The sequence below is a fragment of the Ruditapes philippinarum genome, unplaced genomic scaffold (genome assembly GCF_026571515.1).
Source record: "Ruditapes philippinarum isolate M1 unplaced genomic scaffold, ASM2657151v2 ctg300_1_1_1_1, whole genome shotgun sequence".
Classification (NCBI taxonomy): Eukaryota; Metazoa; Mollusca; class Bivalvia; order Venerida; family Veneridae; genus Ruditapes; species Ruditapes philippinarum.
Genome location: NW_026860085.1, coordinates 343,482 through 363,935, shown reverse-complemented (window position 1 = coordinate 363,935; position 20,454 = coordinate 343,482). Strand labels below are relative to the sequence as shown.

At 31.9% G+C, this 20,454-nt stretch overlaps 1 protein-coding gene across 1 annotated transcript in view; it reads right to left on the bottom strand.

Moving 5' to 3' along the window:
* Positions 1 to 4,242: 4,242 nt before the first annotated feature.
* LOC132758819 (retinoic acid receptor RXR-alpha-B-like) overlaps positions 4,243 to 20,454 on the bottom strand; it is a 29,415-nt gene continuing 13,203 nt past the window's right edge. The window contains exons 3-7 of the mRNA XM_060750525.1: positions 12,326 to 12,508; positions 11,156 to 11,254; positions 10,346 to 10,430; positions 9,684 to 9,871; positions 4,243 to 5,006 (exon numbers count right to left, since the gene is read on the bottom strand). Coding sequence (XP_060606508.1) covers positions 4,771 to 5,006; positions 9,684 to 9,871; positions 10,346 to 10,430; positions 11,156 to 11,254; positions 12,326 to 12,508 — 791 coding nt within the window. The 3' untranslated portion in view covers positions 4,243 to 4,770. The remainder of the gene's footprint in view (positions 5,007 to 9,683; positions 9,872 to 10,345; positions 10,431 to 11,155; positions 11,255 to 12,325; positions 12,509 to 20,454) is intronic.

Below are 20,454 nucleotides of genomic sequence, written 5' to 3'. Positions count from 1 at the left end.
TTTAAAAAATCGTCTAAACTCGGCAGGGGAAGGGTAATAAAATTATTATTTTGGTTTTGGAGTGATATATGTGGATATATTACCTGCCAAGATAAAATATCACCCTCGCCTAACGGCTCGGGTGATATAAAATCTTAACAGGTAATATATCCACATATATCACTCCAAAACCAAAATAACATATAATATGTGGATAGTTTTGTATTGCAAAAATTTAATTATATCAGTGGAGAGTTTTGTGTTGCAAAAATTTAATTTACAATGTATGTTTAAATATGAACTTTTTCTATGAGTGAAAATATTTGTCATTGTTTATTTTTAAGTAATGCTATAATTTAAGCAAGCTGTATATTATAACATTCGTGTCCAAAAAGAATAAATGAGAAAATAATATCAATTAAGTAGAACATTGGTCATTAACCACATTTCAAATCCACTCAAAAGTGACCCATTTGTAAATTAAAATGGGAAATAAATCTTTTGAGCAAAAATTTTCTGCAAAGAAATTTTTTAAAAATTCTCAAAGTCTTGGAATAACCGGCACTCATACAATATATAATGTGAAAGTGACTAGTCTGTCAGGTTTGTCTCATGACTTTATGATGAGTCGAAAACATGAGGTTCTACATGATTAATCAATAAAAACAATCATAAAAATGAATTTATACAAATGACTTAATTAAGACATAGTTATCACCTTGACGGGTAAAAACTTCACATTGTATAAAATGTTTCTGTATACAAATATATGGAAATTAAAAAATGCCATAAAATCTGTTTATATACATGTATAATAAAGTATGCTAGTATATATAAGCTTTATTAATATGTTCACAGTTTACTTTCAGTTATTTAATAATTTATTTGGATGCCATATTAACTATTTTTACTCATAGTAAAGTTAGATTACTGGAATGTTAAACTGTAACAACTATCTGGTCTATACTTTCATATCTCAAAGCAGCACATCTCAATTATCATGCTCATTATCATAAAAAAAACTTTAAAAAAAATTATATATCACAAGAACAATCATTGATCAGATGATGATAGCCAATTAGCAAGTTGTATTGAGGTGTGATTGGAGTTTGTTCCCAGTATATGTTGAAGCAAGTTTTGTAGCATGTTGTAGCTGTTGTGTAGCAGGAGACACAAAAATCATTAACAGGCCAAAATGATTATTTTATTCAAGGGCCATAATCATTCAACCGGCAAAGACCTTTAAGTACTCGAGGTACCAATCAACACTGTAAAGTTTCACTCGAATTGCATTAATTTGTAGTATTACAGCAGTCTGGACAAAACTTTTAAAAATAAATGGCCATAACTCTGACAGAAATCATTGGACTAGATTGATGCCAATGATATGCACAACTAAATTTGGTACTGATCATTCCTGTTAAGTTTGAATGAAATTGCACCAGTAGTTTTTGAGGAGTAGTCTGGACAAGTTTTGTGACAGACAGACGATGAAGAAGTTATCCCTACATGTGGCTGCCACAGCAAAAGGTACAGGTAAGCTATTTCTTGCATATCAGACAGCATTTTTTACTATTTACCCCAGTGCTAGAAAACCCCTTCTAACACCCTCGTTTAACACAAGTCAGGTGTTTTAAATGACGTCCTTCCCATGCATCTGAATGAAAAGTGTGCTAAGAATGACTTCATTTTGCCATTTAATATACAAAAATAACAATCTGTTATTTAAAAACCCATATTGTAGTTTTAGGGATGTTGCTTAAATAAATTGTGGATAATGATGAATGATAGACATCATGTAACCACAAAACACTAAAAACATCCAATGACCTAACAAACAACAACATGTTAACATTTATAAACACAATATAATATTATCAGAACTAGACAAATTGAAGACAGAAACAAATTAACATCATTAACCATGATTTACATGAATATCTGCACTAACATGTTTCCATGGTAACATTGATAATTTACTGAGCAAAATAATTCACAAAATTAATCAATAATTCAACTATACAGTAGTCTACATAAATATATGATGACTATATATATACAAATTCTCAAATATGAAATACAATATTTACGTTAAAGGCCCATTATGCCACAGAAATGATTTTATTTTTATTTCTCAAAAGCTTTTTACTTTTTGGATACTTTCAATTTATATTTTTATAGTTTCCAAAAAGTTATTCATTAGCCAATTACCTAAACAATCATTTTATAGTGATTTAGTATTTTGTATGGAAGTCAAAAATTTGTCTTTGTTTACATTTTGCAACTTCAATGACAAATGATTTCACATAAGTGCTACTTTCTTCAGGTAACACTCGTCTTATATGCTCTAAAACTTAATTAATGTTAGCCCTTTACAAAGAAGTAAAAATGTGTGTTTCTGGGGCATAATGTGCCTTTTAATATCTTGAATAGTTCACTCTTTTTAGTGAAAATTAAATGTAACTCACTAATAAAAAGTGAGAAATTTGAAAAAAGAACTTCACAGTACCTGTACAAGTGAAATATCAATGATATCTTCATTTAACTATATTTTAACAAGCATTATGTATAACACCTAAGTACAGTTAAGGTGATTTTAGTGCTGAATTTTCCTGTAATGTTCAAGTACATGTTCAAGTGGCATTATCATACTCACCCACTGTATAAAGTGAGTGAACAGATGAAAATCAAAATAAGTTGGCATTTTGCCAAAATTTCTTTCCAATTTGCCAGTTTGAATTAAAGTCATATATTAGAAGACAGTTATATTACAAGTGGTTCTAGATTCTGAACCACTATCAATCAGATTTCAACTTATAAGCCATTGCCTTATACTCCATATAAATTATATGAGAACGGCAATGGAGAATGAGCAATAAATGTTTGTTGTGAAAATAATTATAAAACAAAAATAAAAACATCTGCTGTACCCGATACATGTACTACCTCTTATAAATATTTTCAACAATGACAATTATGATTTGAAAATTTTAAATAAATCTTGTATTGATGAAATGAAATAATGGCTGACAACAAAATCACGAGCAGACAACATCTGTATGCTATATAAATCTCTTTTGAGTCATCATGAAATCACAAAGAAGATTATAAATGAGTATAGGTACTATACTGAATTTATTTAACTAGTTGAATAAACTTATTACATGTGAGCCTGTAGCAAGCTTATTATTTCATTCAACAAGTTAAATAAATTTAGTAATGAAGTTGCACAAATACCATACTCTATTTTAACAAAAACTAAAAGTAAGTTCAGTTTACAGTGACAATGAATCTTTAATCATTAACAAACTTATATTGTAATGCTAACACATAATTTGACTTTATGCAGAAATATGCTATGTTATATAAACCACATGACATCACAGCTGTGTACAACATCATTTGAGCAGCGTCACGACAAAACCAACATAATGGGTTTGCGACCAGCATGGATCCAGACCAGCCTGCGCATCTGCTCATACGATTCATGCTAATATCAATAATTTCACACTCATCAGATACTCCAGTTACTTGCCAACTTGCTAACCTCTGATAATTAGTGTTGTGACTAGACAACAACAATATCTAGGAGACAATGTCAGCACCTAATCTGTCATATACGAGTCAATTACAATGTACATTTAATTCAAAACTAGTGAGCCTACAGTCTCTCACTGAATAATATTCAATATAGAATATCAGTATAGATTAAAACTATTCTTCAAAATTTAATATTCAATGTGGAATATCAGTATAGATTAAAACTATTCTTCAAAATTTAATATTCAATGTGGAATATCAGTATAGATTAAAACTATTCTTCAAAATTTAATATTCAATGTGGAATATCAGTATAGATTAAAACTATTCTTCAAAATTTAATATTCAATGTGGAATATCAGTATAGATTAAAACTATTCTTCAAAATTTAATATTCAATGTGGAATATCAGTATAGATTAAAACTATTCTTCAAAATTTAATATTCAATGTGGAATATCAGTATAGATTAAAACTATTCTTCAAAATTTAATATTCAATGTGGAATATCAGTATAGATTAAAACTATTCTTCAAAATTTAATATTCAATGTGGAATATCAGTATAGATTAAAACTATTCTTCAAAATTTAATATTCAATGTGGAATATCAGTATAGATTAAAACTATTCTTCAAAATTTAATATTCAATGTGGAATATCAGTATAGAATAAAACTATTCTTCAAAATTTAATATTCAATGTGGAATATCAGTATTGAATAAAACTATTCTTCAAAATTTAATATTCAATGTGGAATATCAGTATAGATTAAAACTATTCTTCAAAATTTAATATTCAATATAGAATATCAGTATTGAATAAAACTATTCTCAAAATGATCATGTCTTGGCACAACCCTGAATTCTTTATGTAATCAAGTATGTCATATATAGAAAACATTTAATGAGTGTAGATTCAATACTGTCTTTATTGAACAAGTTGAATAAAATTATATTATACCAACCTCTGGCCAGCAAAAAAATTTTTATTCAATAAATTCAGTAATGAAGCTACACAACTATAATATTTATTATCACATATAAAAAACTGTTTACACTAAAAAAAAAGATCACTTTGTAGCAATCTGCCATTAAATGCGTCCTTACGCTATGTTTTTAACGCAAACGATGTTACGTCAAAAAATATGCACAGTCGTGCAATACCGTTTTTACAAAGTCACAAAAGCGACACAGGTGTGTGATAAGAACACGTATTACATGACTGTATCACACTATAAAATCATCAAACCAGTCAACACATCATTTCCTGCACGAGATCATTCAACGGTAAAACACCTTCCAGTGTTAACGAGAGAAACCTCTCAGCAGCTTTTGCACTCAATGTTCGAAGAGTTGGCAGACGCAGCAGAAGTTTCCCGAATCTCCCCTTATCACTGCTGTATTTAACGCAGACGTAGCGTCTCAGTGTGTCGAGAAACTTTGTCTGGATACCAATCACTTTACTCTTATCACTTAGACCAATAGCATCTGTAAATAAATTCATGTAGAAACATCACAGAAACATCACTCTACTGTAAGTTGTAAATCAATATGATTATTAGCAGATATTTGTATTGCATCATGCAGCTGAAGAAAATATGCTATAACTATTGATTTATTTTTTGGGTTTTTTTTTGTTGTTGTTTTTTTTTTGGGGGGGGGGGGGAGGGGGGGGGGGGGGGCAGTACTGTCGCACTAACACAGTGAAGGTCATATGGTGACTTGTGACTTTCCAGCTTTACTGGTGGAGGAAGACCTTTGCGTTATTTCAGGCACAAACGGGCACCTGAGTATAACCACTGACGTTCCATAAGCTAGCTGATAGCTTCCTCACATGAAAGAAAAAGTCCCAGTCAGGATTAAAACCCATCACAGTGAGGAATAGATTTATTTAACATATAAAATCAGTGTTCGAAATGAGCAGTAGTCCGATAGCCCCTGACTACTAAATTTCTCCTCGGGCTACCAACTTTTTACAGTAACAAGCCCGACCAGACTACTGTATTTTCAGAGGCAATATAAACAACTGTTTTGAACAAATGAATCTTGCTAGTGAAATGTCTTTTGGGCTAGTGAATATTCCAATCTGGTAGTCCAACCGGCCTAGTGGATTCAAATCCGAATTTCTTACACTGTAAAATCTATCACAAATTTACCTATATCAAATAATTATTAGAAAAGTGTTAGCTGAACTTGGGTAATAAACAACAGACATTCAAGAATTGGGGCTCAAAATGCCTTAAAATTGAATAACATAAACTATAAACATTGAAATATATCTTTTTTTAAAAACAGCATAATTATGTTTTTATTGATATAAAGGTTAGTTCATGAGTAGGGAATGACAAATACTGTAAACAATTTATTTAGGTTTTAAGGTCTATGGAGCTAAACATCCCAAAATGTTCGTGTAATCAATCTGCCAAACAGTAAATTTTGACACAGTCCTGTGATAGCTTAAGTAAATTCTGTATCAAAATAATTAAATTGTTCAGCAACTATTTAAATCAGACTGCAGGCATGTATAGAATATACATATAAAAGAATGCATTTTTTTGGTTGTTTTTTTGGGGTGGGGGATTACGTGCATTAAGCTATATGTTATAAAGTAAATGCAAAATTATCTATCATTATCAATTTCCATAATTTTACAGTTAATTCCTTAAAGACTTGTAACATAGAACATCTCTGTTATTAAACAGACATGAATTTATAAGGGAGATTTCCTATGTTTATAAATTCTGCTAAAAGAGCTGTAAGATATTGGTGTAAAATACTTAAAATGGGTGAACACAGATTAGTTAAAAAATGCTATTTTATGCAGTTGTTTTTGGATAGTACGGGGCAAAATAACTGGTGTACTGGTATTCGTAATTTATTATGTAAAAATGGTTTTGGCTACATTTGGTATAATCAAACAGTCAATAATGAAGACTATTTCATAACTTCCTTTGTACAAAAATTAAAGGACAAATATCTATAAGAATGGCACGCAATTATAAATGATAGTTCTTAATTGTATGCGTATAGACATTTTAAATGCAATATCAAACATGAATATTACTTAACATTAGTGACAGTTAGAAAATTCAGAAATGCTCTCGCCAAACTTCGGTTGTCCTCCCATGATTTGATATTGAAAAAGGTAGATACCTAAAATATTTTAAGAGAACACACGAAGTAATTGGAAATGAATATCATTTTGTTTTAGTTTGTAAAAAATTGTCTTTGATTAGAGAACAAGAGGGCCATGATGGCCCTGAGGTCGCTCACCTGTATATAGGCCCCCAACCCCCCCCCCCCCCCAACGTTGCAGAGCCAATTTAACCCAAGAGCTTTTATTTGCACAAACTTGGTAGACACCCATAAGAAGATGTTTCATGCTAAACATTTAAGCTCTAGCTCATTGGGCTTTTTAAAAGAAGATTTTTTTAAAGTTTTTACTATACACATATAGTTAAAAACAATGACACCCCTGGGGCAGGGCCAGTTTTGACCCCAGGGCTTTTATTTGAACAAACTTTGTAGACACTTACTAGAAGATGTTTCATGCTTAATATCTAAACTCTAGCTATTTGGGTTTTTTCAAAGAAGATTTAAAGTTTTTGCTAAACACATATAAAGAAAATCAATGACCCCCGGGGCGGGCCAATTTTGACCCCTGGGCTTGTATTTGAACAAACTTGGTAGACACCTATTAGAACATGTTTGATGCTCAATATCTTAGCCATAGCTCTTTGAGTTCTTTAAAAGAAGATTTTTTAAGTTTTTACTATATGCATATAGGGAAAATCAATGACCCCCGGGGCGGGGCCAATTTTCACCCCAGGGCTTTTATTTGAACAAACTTGGTAGACACACACTAGAAGATGTTTCATGCCAAATATCTAAGCTCTAGCTCTTTGAGTTCTTTAAAAGAAGATTTTTAAGTTTTTACTATATGCATATAGGGAAAATCAATGACCCCGGGGCCGGGCCAATTTTCACCCTAGGGCTTTTATTTGAACAAACTTGGTAGACACCCATTAGAACATGTTTCATGCTAAATATCTTAGCTCTAGCTCTTTGGGTTCTTTAAAAGAAGATTTTTTTAAGTTTTTACTATATGCATATAGGGAAAATCAATGACCCCCCGGGGCGGGGCCAATTTTGACCCCAGGGCTTTTATTTTGAACAAACTTGGTAGACACTCACTAGAAGATGTTTCATGCCAAATATCTAAGCTCTAGCTCTTTGAGTTCTTTAAAAGAAGATTTTTTAAGTTTTTACTATATGCATATAGGGAAAATCAATGACCCCCGGGGCGGGGCCAATTTTCACCCCAGGGCTTTTATTTGAACAAACTTGGTAGACACCCATTAGAACATGTTTCATGCTAAATATCTTAGCTCTAGCTCTTTGGGTTCTTTAAAAGAAAATTTTTTTAAGTTTTTACTATATGCATATAGGGAAAATCAATGACCCCCCGGGGCGGGGCCAATTTTGACCCCAGGGCTTTTATTTGAACAAACTTGGTAGACACTCACTAGAAGATGTTTCATGCTAAATATCTAAGCTCTAGCTCTTATGGTTTTTTAAAAGAAGATATTTAAAGTTTTTTCTTTCGGTTGCCATGGCAACCAGAGTTTTGCATGGAATTAAATTCTTTGAACAATTTTTAAAGGTGACCACCAAAGGAACATTCCTGTAAAGTTTGGATGAAATTGGCTTAGTGGTTTATGAGGAGATGTCATTTAAAGTAAAAGTTTACGGACGGACGGACGGACGACGGACGGACGACGGACGGACGACGGACGGACGGACGCCGGACGAAAAGCAATCACAAAAGCTCACCCTGTCACTTTGTGACAGGTGAGCTAAAAATACATTGACAAAAAATTCTTTAATAATCCTAATAATCATAAATTTAATGTTCTAATGTGCTCTCGCTCTGATAATGTTATAACAAATTTAGCTATGTATGCATATTATGCATTCAAAGAGAGAAATGATATATTAAGTAATACAGATACTGACAGTTAGAAATCATTAGGATATACTTACTATATTGTTGAGATCACATTCTTGGAATCATTTTCTATGTTATAACACAGATACTTAAATTTGAAATTATTATTATAAAATATTTGAGAATATGCTTATAATATCATGAATGTTACTTTTAGGTATTGTTTAGTTTGTTGTTTTCAATTTTGAATACGTTTGTACAGTGATGAGATATATGGATTTACTTTTCATTTCGGGCAATGTTGTACAAAGCTTAAGACTGATCAAAACACTATTGCCTTTTATGTTAAGGCTATAGTATGTTTTCCTTATTTTGCAATGAATAGCCATAAGTGAAGATCATATGTTTTGTTTTTCGTTAAGATCGACACGCATTTTGGTAAATTATTCAACAATAGTTCTGTGTGTTTCAATATAAACATTATTAGGAATTACATTGATCTGTACTGACACCAGTCAAGAAATTATATGTAAATGTATATATTGTTGTAATGGGCCGGTGGCCAATATCAATAAATAAATTGTCATTGTCATTGTCATTATAAGTAAACATAATGAAATGTTCCAGAATAAAATATATTCTGCTATTTAAAATGGGATTTTTACTGTTTAGTAATGATTCTGTGCATGTGCAAAACACAACTGTATTTCTTTCTTACAGGTTTTGTGAAAGTATTCTCTTACAAAATGCAAACAGTATTTTTATAAATTACAGGCTGAGGATATATAGTTTTATACACTTAAAGCAGCAAGCCTCTAGATTCAAGCTAATTTTCATAAAAATTTTGAAATGTATCTAAAAGTATAATATTGTGAAGTGACCAAAAGGAAGCAATTTACACATTATCAATGGCCACGTAAATTACCGAAGAGGTCAAAATATACAAAAATAGCCCTAACTGAGTTAGTAACGCAGTAGAAATATAGTTATTAATACAGAAAAACCAGTCATTAATCACACGTAACATGTAAATTATTAATTGAATATTGAATCTTTTTACTTTACTTAAAATCTTAGAACATTTTTCTCAAGTTTGATTTTATTAAATATCTTCGCTCATCTAAATATCTTTGCTCATCTGGAGGCATGTGGCTTGAAATGTTTACATAGGCAAATTACTACTGCTGCAAGAATTTTGACACATAGAAAATAGTTACCAGGGTAAGTCAGCACAATGGCATTCATCAATGCAAATTCCACCTTGTCCAGATCTAGCTCCTTTAGTCTGGTAGCAAACTCTAGGGTAGCATGTACGAGCTCCTGTCCCCAACCCATTGTGGCACACACTGACCTTGGCACAATAATGTTATCTGCAAACCTAAGTGCATCGTCATATTCCATTGATCTACAAACAATAACAATACTTATATTTACAATAACTCCAGACTTTTATCTTCACAGACAGGTTCATTACAAACAGATCTGGACAAATAGTCTTCAACATAACTATCTTGAAAAGGGAAACATATGGCTCATGCACAACTATTGTTCTTTGGACTTTCAGGGCCTTTGTAGAAAGTCACACCAGTAGCTTTATTGGTGGAGAAAGAGCTATGGTGCCACTTCATGCATGATTTCAGGCAATAGCTTGGACCTGAGTAAAAGCACAGATATTTAATTAGCTAGCTAGATGACTTTTTTACCTGAAACTTTCATTCAAGTGCAATATCAACCTGCAATGGTGAGAACCAAGTAACTTTGTAAACAATCAGTAACCAAAGATAAACCCCCGATTGAACTCTGTAATGTTAGCTATTATTAGATAGACTGTAAACCAAAAAAAAAAAATAAAATAAGTGAGAATATATGAATTACATACCTGTATGACAGTCTAATTACATTAAGTTCCATGAAAGCTGACTTCAATAATGCCATCTGATCTTCCATTGTGAACAAACGGAAATCTGTTTAAATATAAATACTTGACACTCAAATCATTGTATATATAGCTGGTACTATTTCCTTATGATATTTTTTAATCATCTTTAAGTTTTCAAACTGGCAATTTAAACCATAATTACATCAAATGTAGTTCTAAATATTACCACTCACTATTTTTGTATTGTTAATTTCACATGGGCAAATGGAAGTTAATCTTCCTTTTAATTCAAGTGTATCATGTGACTAAAATCTTCTTACTTAAAAATATGCAAAACTAGAACTATCACTAAATATGATTAATACCTGCGCAAGACTTAACTTCGGAAATGACGAAGTTACAAGTAACAGAATACCTTGTAAAAGAATTGAAATAGAGCTATGGTTGTGGGCAATAAAAGATAGTTGTGGTTCTTGTATGTTGCATTTCCTTTCAACGTGGTTGACCATTGATGAAGTTTTTTTGAATTACTCTGTAATAAATCCAGAGAGTTATGCTTCTTGAGCACTGCACTTCCTCTTACTGCGCTTGACCATTGTATGAAGTTGTATTTAATTCAAGACAAAGCAGGAGCATAATGTTCCTCTAAATCTAATTTAACATCTTCTCTATATGTATAAATGTAACATAAAAAGTAACATTATATCATATGAAAGGGAATCTAATCACACTGTTCATCACTTTAAATAATTGCATACAACTATTCTGGTCATTAATCAAATTGTTTAGTATTACAGAAATTGTTCTTACTAGGAACTTTTTTAGCCCACTCAATGATATATTTCAGTTCAGAATATCCAAACTGCATCAACTCTTCTATAGAAATCTCGCTCGCTGACCTCCCTTGAACTGGAAAAACAACAACATGCAAAAAGTATAGCTATTCAATCTAATGTTGTTTTTTTGTGAGGCAATAATGTCAGTAATGTCAGTAAATCTCCTTATGTCTCATGTAGTATGAAGTATGATCAGATAAATAGTGTGCAATAGACATTTTGAGTTCAGATAAAAAAGTAATACAACAGAACTTTGATAAGATAAAATGGCTTTTTTTTTTTAATTAACACAATATTGTATTTGTTGCTTTATCTATCTTTACATTAGAAATCAATGTTGTTGTTTTTGTTTCTTTTGTTCCATTCTAAATTTTATTTTGGTATTTTTCAGGGAAATAATACACAGCAAATATGATTTCTCAAACCTATGTATTTTGGAATTTTTTGGTTTGGTTTTGGTAAAAAATATCTCTTTTTTTTTACTGGAAAGAGTTTTTATCGCACACAAAGAACTTTAGACTGAAACAGCTCCCTGAATACAATTTTCAATGTAAATTTGTAATCAGGAAATGCTTAAATATATAATTAGTAAAAAGTTTTTTTGCATGTCAATATTATGGAAAATTGAAGTTGAAACTTGTCTTGTTGTTTGAAATTATTCAAATCTTGAAATTAGTTATGTTTTATTATTTCGTGTATGTAGTATCTTTCATATGTAATGGTAGAAAAGATTATATGACATATTTTAGACATTTTTCCCTATATAAACCCTATTGTCTGTAACATGAAAGTTACATTAGTAAGTTACACATTATAACAAATGATGGATCTTAATAAGGGCCATCACTTAACAAATTTTTGGTGGATTTTGATTTCACTTGATGATCTTCTTTTTCATATTTATATAAACATTCTTGCTAAGTTTCAAGAAAATTGAACAAAGAGATCTCATCAGATGGGCAATGTCATTTCAACCCTCCCATGACTGCCAACCCTTTTATGTATTTATCAGTGGGGGTAATAAAATAAAAACAACCCAGTTCTATATATTCTAATTGTCTTAAAATGTTAGGTTTGACTTTCATATTCACTCAGTTATTCAATGAAATACCTTACTTTAATTAAATATTCAACAATATCTTACATTCATTATCAGGGATTTTGTCAGGTTGGGATGCCAGTAATACATTAATAAGCTCATTGTGGTCATCCTCCAATTTCTGTTTATTTTCAACAAGCTTAGAAAAGTTATCATCTTCCATGGAACTGTCAAAGCGGGGCTTCTTTGTACGATGTTTGCCACCAGGTGATCTATCTTCTCTCACCGCTGTAATTACAAAGCAAAGTTCACATAAAATATGTCTGACAAAAAATTAATTATGCCAGTATATAAAATACAAAATATACAAAATATAGCAATTTAAACAATTTTTCTTTACATTTATGGGAATAATAAGCAATAAGTCAGTCATGACTAAATTTAACTGAGCAAGTTGTGAGAGGAACTAGGTAAATTGTATTGAGAGAGGAACTGGGTAAATTGTAATGAGAGAGGAACTGGGTAAATTGTAATGAGAGAGGAACTGGGTAAATTGTAATGAGAGAAATTGAGCAAGGCATGAGATCATAGTAACTTAGCATATCATAATGAAACTGAGAAAAGTTGAAATAAGAGAAACTGTGAAAAGTTGTAATAGACAAACTGTGAAAAGTTGTATAAATAGAGAAACTGTGAAAAGTTGTAATAAGTGAAACTGAGAAAAGTTGTAATAAGTGAAACTGAGAAAAGTTGTTATAAGTAAAAGTAAGAAAAGTTGTAATAAGTAAAAGTGAGAAATTGAGGCTAATCATGATGGCAGCTGATGATGGAAACAAAAATTACTAAGCTAGACAAGAGAAGAACTGAGTAAAAAGGAACTGAGCAATACTCAATATTCTTGTACAGTGCTACGATACAAATTGATCAATAGTCGACAATTTTTTAGAGATATTATTAACTTTTACAAAATATTCCCAAGCTAATTAACACTTTGTTCTTTTTAGTAAACAAAGAAATACATGTACTAAACAAGTGTACCGCCTCGAAAAAAAGGTTTCATCTGCATTTCTTTTTGTTCAATTCATATCTTTCAATATAAGCAAAATAAAAATTATTAGTGCTAATTATTTAGACAGAGCTTAGTAAATAAATGCATAGGAGGCTACTGCTAACAAATTACAAACGCGCAAAGCAGCATTTAAACCTAATACTAAATCAAAGCACAGAAGGCGCTGAATTTGTTTGGGTCTCAGAATGTCAGAAAGGTGAAGGTTGTGAGATTATAAAACAATTTGTTTTTGTATAGTGCCACCAATGCTTTCCAGCGTTTTATTGTAGTAGATTGACTATAAGACTAAATTCAAAACTGATATTCAATCCAATGTTTATTTGACTTAAACAATTTGAAAAAAAAAATTGCCTTAACTGGGATTTGAACTCCAGACCTCTCGCTTCATAAGCGAGCGCGCAAACCCCACGGCCACGGTGAATTTACATGTTGGCTCTCCGAAGAAAAGCATATTATTCTAAATTAGGGTTTGTAACGACGCTAACAACACTTGTGTAAATAATCATGGCGATTACTATAAGCATGTATATGCTATAAAGAATAAAACAATATTAGAAATCTTCCACCATTCGGGAATTATTTTGCTTGAAAATTAATGCGCGTGTCATGTGACCATATTTACGCAGTGATCTCCCATGAATTTTTCGGCCTTAGTGTTACATATAAAGGGAAGTAACCGCTTCAAAAAAACCGGACTACTTTCGGCATTTGCAATTAACAGCACTAGAGTCTGAAATTTCGCTACCATTATTTGTTTGGTCTAACGACCCAAACAAATAAAAACAACTAATTAGAAAGGGTGATATTTCTTCTTTAGCTGTTTAACTGCTCATTTTCATAAATGGACATGTCCAGTTGCATATTTGGAATGTATATTTAGAATCAATCTTAAAGATATAAATATGAAAAATTTAAAAGTTAGTTAGACAAGGAATGTTGCAGGCTAGCCTGGCTCTATACTGTGAGTTCCTTTCTGTTCCAGAGTAACAAAACCAAAAATTACTTAACCTTAAGATTCCAGGATTAGGTACTAACTAATGTAACAAGAGGGCCATGATGGCCCTAGATCGCTCACCTGACCCATCAAACTCATCCAAACAATTACCTAGACAAGCATTCTGACCAAGTCTCATGATAGGTGAGTCAAAAATGTAACCACTACAGTGTTAACAAGGATTATCCATATTTGAGCAGTGTAACCTAGTTTTTTACCCAGGTGACCCATATTCAAACTTGACCTAGAAATCATCAAAACAAACTTTCAATTTCCAGGATACTTGGATCAAAACAGTAGCAACTAGAGTGTTAACAAGATTTTTCTATTTTTAGCTCCGGTGACCTAGTTTCACATGCCGTTTCAAACTCATCCCAGCAATAACCTAGACAAGCATCCTGACCAAGTTTGATGATAATTGAGTTGAAAATGTGACCACTAGAATGTTAACAAGGTTTTTCCATATTTGGGCAGTGTGACCTAGTTTTTCATCCAAGATGACCCATGTTCGACCTTGACTAAGAAATCTTCAAAACAAACTTTCAGACCAATTTACAGGATATTTGGATCACAACAGTAGCCACTAGAGTGTTAACAAGATTTTTCTATTTTTAGCTCCTGTGACCTAGTTTTTCATCCGAGATGACCCATGTTCGATTTACTCCTAGCAATGACCTAGACAAGTTTCCTGACCAAGTTTGATGACATTTGAGTCAAAATTGTGACCACTAGAGTGTTAACAAGGTTTTTCTATTTTTAGCTCCTGTGACCTAGTTTTTCATCCGAGATGACCCATGTTCGAACTCATCCGAGCAAGTACCTAGACAAGCATCCTGATCAAGTTTGATGACACTTGTGTCAAAAATGTGACCGCTAGAGTGTTAACAAGAATTTCCTATTTTTAGCTCCTGTGACCTAGTTTTTCATCTGAGATGACCAATGTTCGAACTCATCCAAGCTATTACCTAGACAAGCATCCTGACTAAGTTTGATGATGATTGAGGCAAAAATTTGACCGCTAGAGTGTTAACAAGGTTTTTCTATTTTTAGCTCCGGTGACCTACTTTTTCATCCGAAATGACCCATGTTCCAACTCATCCGAGCTATCACCTAGACAAGCATCCTGACCAAGTTCGATGATGATTGATACCTACTTTTTCATCCAGGATGACCCATGTTCCAGCTCATCCGAGCTATCACCTAGACAAGCATCCTGACCAAGTTTGATGATGATTGAGGCAAAAATGTGACCGCTAGAGTGTTAATAAGGTTTTTCTATTTTTAGCTCCAGTAACCTAGTTTTTCATCCAGGATGACCCATGTTCGAACTCATTCAAGCTATCACCTAGACAAGCATCTTGACCAAGTTTGATGATGATTGATGCAAAAATGTGACCGCTAGAGTGTTAACAAGGTTTTTCTATTTTTAGCTCCGGTGACCTACTTTTTTTCATCCGAGATGACCCATTTTCGAACTCATCTAAGCTTAAGCATCCTGACCAAGTTTGATGATGATTGACGCAAAAATGCGACCGCTAGAGTGTTAACAACTAAATGTGAACAGACGATGGACAATCATCGATCCTAAAAGCTCACCCTGAGCATGCTCAGGTGAGCTAAAAACCAGTTATTATAAAACAACACCATTTTTTATGACAATACATTAGACAACATTGTTTGTACACTTATCATTCATAAAAAGTCATTTCACAGCAGTATCTGTCTCTATTACCTTCAGCAGAAATCTCTCAACAAATCCATTATAAACATTTTCTCTCGAGTATTTTGTCTTAAAATAGTATAATATTCTATTATAGATGATTACCACTATTTTTGCATCTGAAATAGGTCATAAATGTAAAATAATGCTAAAGTAATGGTTCCCATTTATCACAAACTACACCAGCCACAAACATATGTACAATAGTCAATCTCATCATTTCCGAACATATATGAAGAAACATCTTGCTATTTTTACTAGTAGTGACACCAATATGTTACAGCATTTACTGTCAAAAGAAAGGCCAATAACTGAATAATGTTTTTATAAAACTAGAGCTGTAGGTAGGACAGTGTGCTTGACTATTCTCAGTGTTTGATAGTAAAACAAAAGCCTAGATAAAGTGGAATTTTCCAAAAAAAGACATAATTCTGTCAAAACCCATGTTAGAGCTGTGGGCATAAAAGTGACATTTTATTATGCTCACAAAATTTATAAGTGTGTGAAGTTTCAATCAAGCCCCTTCAGTAGTTAAGAAGATACCAAAACATACATGTAAAAAACCTTAACATGCAAAGTGTGACACACACCAAGTCAGTTGAGCTAAAAAAAAAATTCAACATCCACTGGTCTTTGTTGATCATAATGACTTGGAACTTAAAATTCCTCATACCCCAGTCTTGAACCCATCTAAACTTTTTCCTAGAGCTATCCACTACTTGGAATAGCCACTCAGGTCATATCCAATCAAGTCTAAGCCTACAAAACTTCTCAGAAAGGCAGGCATTGATAAATATTTAATATACTACCTTGATATTTTTATGTATATCAAACATTTTGCACACTATTTTTTTACCTTTTATCCCATGCACATCAGTATGTTGTATTATATATAAGTTCAATACTGTGTCTTCCTCAGATTCATCATCTTAATTGTTTTGGAGCATTATGTAAAAGTACAAAGTAACAATCCCATAATGATAAATTGTCACCTCATGATAGCCAATTGCATGTTGCAGCTACAGTGTAGCAGGAGACACGAAAATCAATAATAGGGCAAAACATGTTTTTTATTCAAGGGCCATAACTCAGCCCAAAATTATTTAACCAACCTGTGTACAGTAAACTTTAACAGTAAACTAATACAGTAAACAAAATTGAAATCACATCTTATATTTATTTGCTTGAACAGAAATAATCTACAAAAAAATGTTCATTTATAATCAAGTCTATTTCATTGTAGGTAATATAATGTGTTATTTACTTACATAAAATGATCTATAATTAAAGCTTAATTTGTGTTGTGATATAGTCAGTCTTCCATTAAGATATAATTATAGCAATATAAGACGGGCAAAATACAGAATGATACAAACACACACCTTTTATTGTATCATAAGTGAAAACTTATCACAAACATTGTATGCTTCAATACATAAAGTGAACATTAATTACATTAAAATTTCAGCCCTGCAGCACACAGATAAAATATTTGTTTCAGAGTGTACCCTTGTTGTTCAATACGAAAATATTGATACTGTAAAAGATAGTACTTAAACTACTTTATTCATTCAATTAAAGTCAATTTTGTCCATGTTGTGATTATCAACAGTAACCATGAAGGTCTCATCAAAATTGAAATTACCACACAACAGTGAGATCTAGATATTCTATAATAAGCAATGATAAATAATCATACATAATTAAATTTTTTTAATGTTGTTTTTTTTAATTCTTAAAATAAAAACAGTCAATAAAATTTCTTACATGCAGTTTTTGGTGTATATTATCCTTAATAAAGAGTTATTGAAGGTTTAACATATGAACCGCGGAGATCTGCAGTGCCTGTTAACATAGCAGTACAAAAATCAATACCAGTCTCAGTAATAAAATGTTTCTTTATTTGATATAATAATATGTACTTTTAATGCACTGTTGACATTATCTTGCCCTGATTAACAGTAATGACTGACAGGCTATTTTAAATATATATATAGTCCCCACCCAGTTGACACAGTCCAAAAGTAAAAATCATGCTTAATATCCTTTTTCTAGCATTGCAAGTTGAAAATATCCATGATTATTTCAACATCAAATCACAAACATTATGTTAAACAAGCAGTGGTAGGCAAATGAAGGTAAAAACTCACAATTGTTCTAGGCTTCCTTCCGGGCCTTAATGTGATACAATTAACTCAGGTGCATAATTATGCATAATTGTGATAATAATTGACCACAAGAAGTTTCAACACTACTATGACCACTACATTACAGTAAGTTTAAAAGCAAATATTTTATCAAATGAATATCTATAGGTTTTTTAATGGGAAAATTAATATGCATTTTTTTACTAACATAAGTCATTCACTATACATGTAGTAGAAACAAAACTAATCATAAGGTGTCAATTAATCTAAGACAATCTTGTCATACATAATTATCACCATATTTTAGCATGGAATGCAACACATTATACTAATGAAACATTTATACTGTGAAATTCTGCAGTATTGATAGTTTGCTTTTCAGGTTTTTAAGTCAATTTAAACACATTTTTTGGGTCAAATCACGGGGGCAAATAACCTTCAGTAACAGCTGTCCTGGGTATTAACATGTACCCCACCTCCACGCAACAACTATCAGCTATTTCAGTACAAATCATGAAATTGACAGTTAACAACTAACATTTTCAACAGAAATCATGAATGTATTTTCAAGTTTATACTGTGCAGCAACAGAAGAAAAGCAAAAACTTTTTCAAACTGTTACCTAGCACACTCAGCTTGGGCCTGGTATAAAGCAATGTGAGTTACAGATGAATTTAAGTAGAAAAAAGTTGTCCTTTAATTAATTCTCAGTCAGATTGTACAGGAAAATAAAAGAAAAGAAAACAAGAGAAGAAAGATCAACAAGGCAAGACAATGTTCACAGAATACTGCCCTAACACAATCCAGTCATACTAGCAAGGTACTTAGAAGCTTCTGAACCAAAAAAAAACAACAAGAAAGAGCACAAGAGGAGGGACATGCCAATAACTGTTACAAAACTGTTACAAACTGTTCAAACCATATGTCTGACATTGTTGTGGAAATATTGATTTTCATTACTTGTACAGATACTCTAGCACACATATAGTTAAGGAACTCATAATTCTCCTGGCATAGGCATAATAACAATGTATACATCGTATTTCAAAGTATACTAGTACTATATTAATGCTAAAAAATTTAGCAATCATACATAATAAGTCTTGTCTCACATGTAATAAAGTCTAGCTATGCTAGTGACAATGTCTAAACATTATCTGTACATTAGTATTCACTATGTTAAAAATTCAAACTTGAACTTTTTATGAACTTAAATGTAATCTTGATTTGAAAATATGCAAAACAACTAACTGAACATGTACCTGTTTGTTTGATTATAAGTCAAACTGACACAGTATAGGTAATATGGTGACTTTCCATCTTTATAAAGTTTATCAATTAGATGAAGATCAATTTTAATGCTGATATGAGCAAGTAAATTACATGTACACATGAAGCAATAATCAATAATATCAAAATGATGAAATCAAATAAAATACACGAGCACATATTTTATGGTCACCAGGTGGTAATTAAAGTAAACATGAACATGTGTCAGAATTAAATTAAGATATCTTCACAGTCGGGAACAGCTGAACAACAAGTTTGCATGTACTATAAACTTACAATAACTTAATGTTTGCACTGTCTATAGACATGCATTATCAGCATAAACTACAATTTTGTACTTACTCAGACTTGTACAAACTAAAATTTTGCCCTTCCAGAAAACTTGCAAAAACTACAATTTTGCACTAACAAGGACTTGCATAAACTACAATTTTGCCCTTTCTATATATTTGCATAAACTACAATATTGCCCTTACTATAGACTTGAATAAACTACAATTTTGCACTTCCTATAGACTTGCATAAATTACATGTACAATTTTGCCCTGCATAAACTACAATTTTGCACTTCCTATAGACTTGCATATACTACAACTTTACCCTCCCTTTAGACTTGCATAAACTACAAATTTGCCCTTCATAAACTACAATTTTGCCCTTACTATAGACTTGCATTAACTTAGATTTTGTACTTTCTATATACTTGCATAAACTACAATTTTGCCCTTACTATAGGCTTGCATAAACTACAATTTTGCCCTTACTATAGACTTGCATAAACTACAATTTTGCCCTTACTATAGGCTTGCATAAACTACAATTTTGCCCTTACTATAGACTTGAATAAACTACAATTTTGCCCTTCCTATAGACTTGCATAAACTACATGTACAATTTTGCCCTCCCTTTAGACTTGCATAAACTACAATTTTGCCCTCCCTTTAGACTTGCATAAACTACAATTTTGCCCTTACTATAGACTTGCATAAACTACAATTTTGCCCTCCCTTTAGA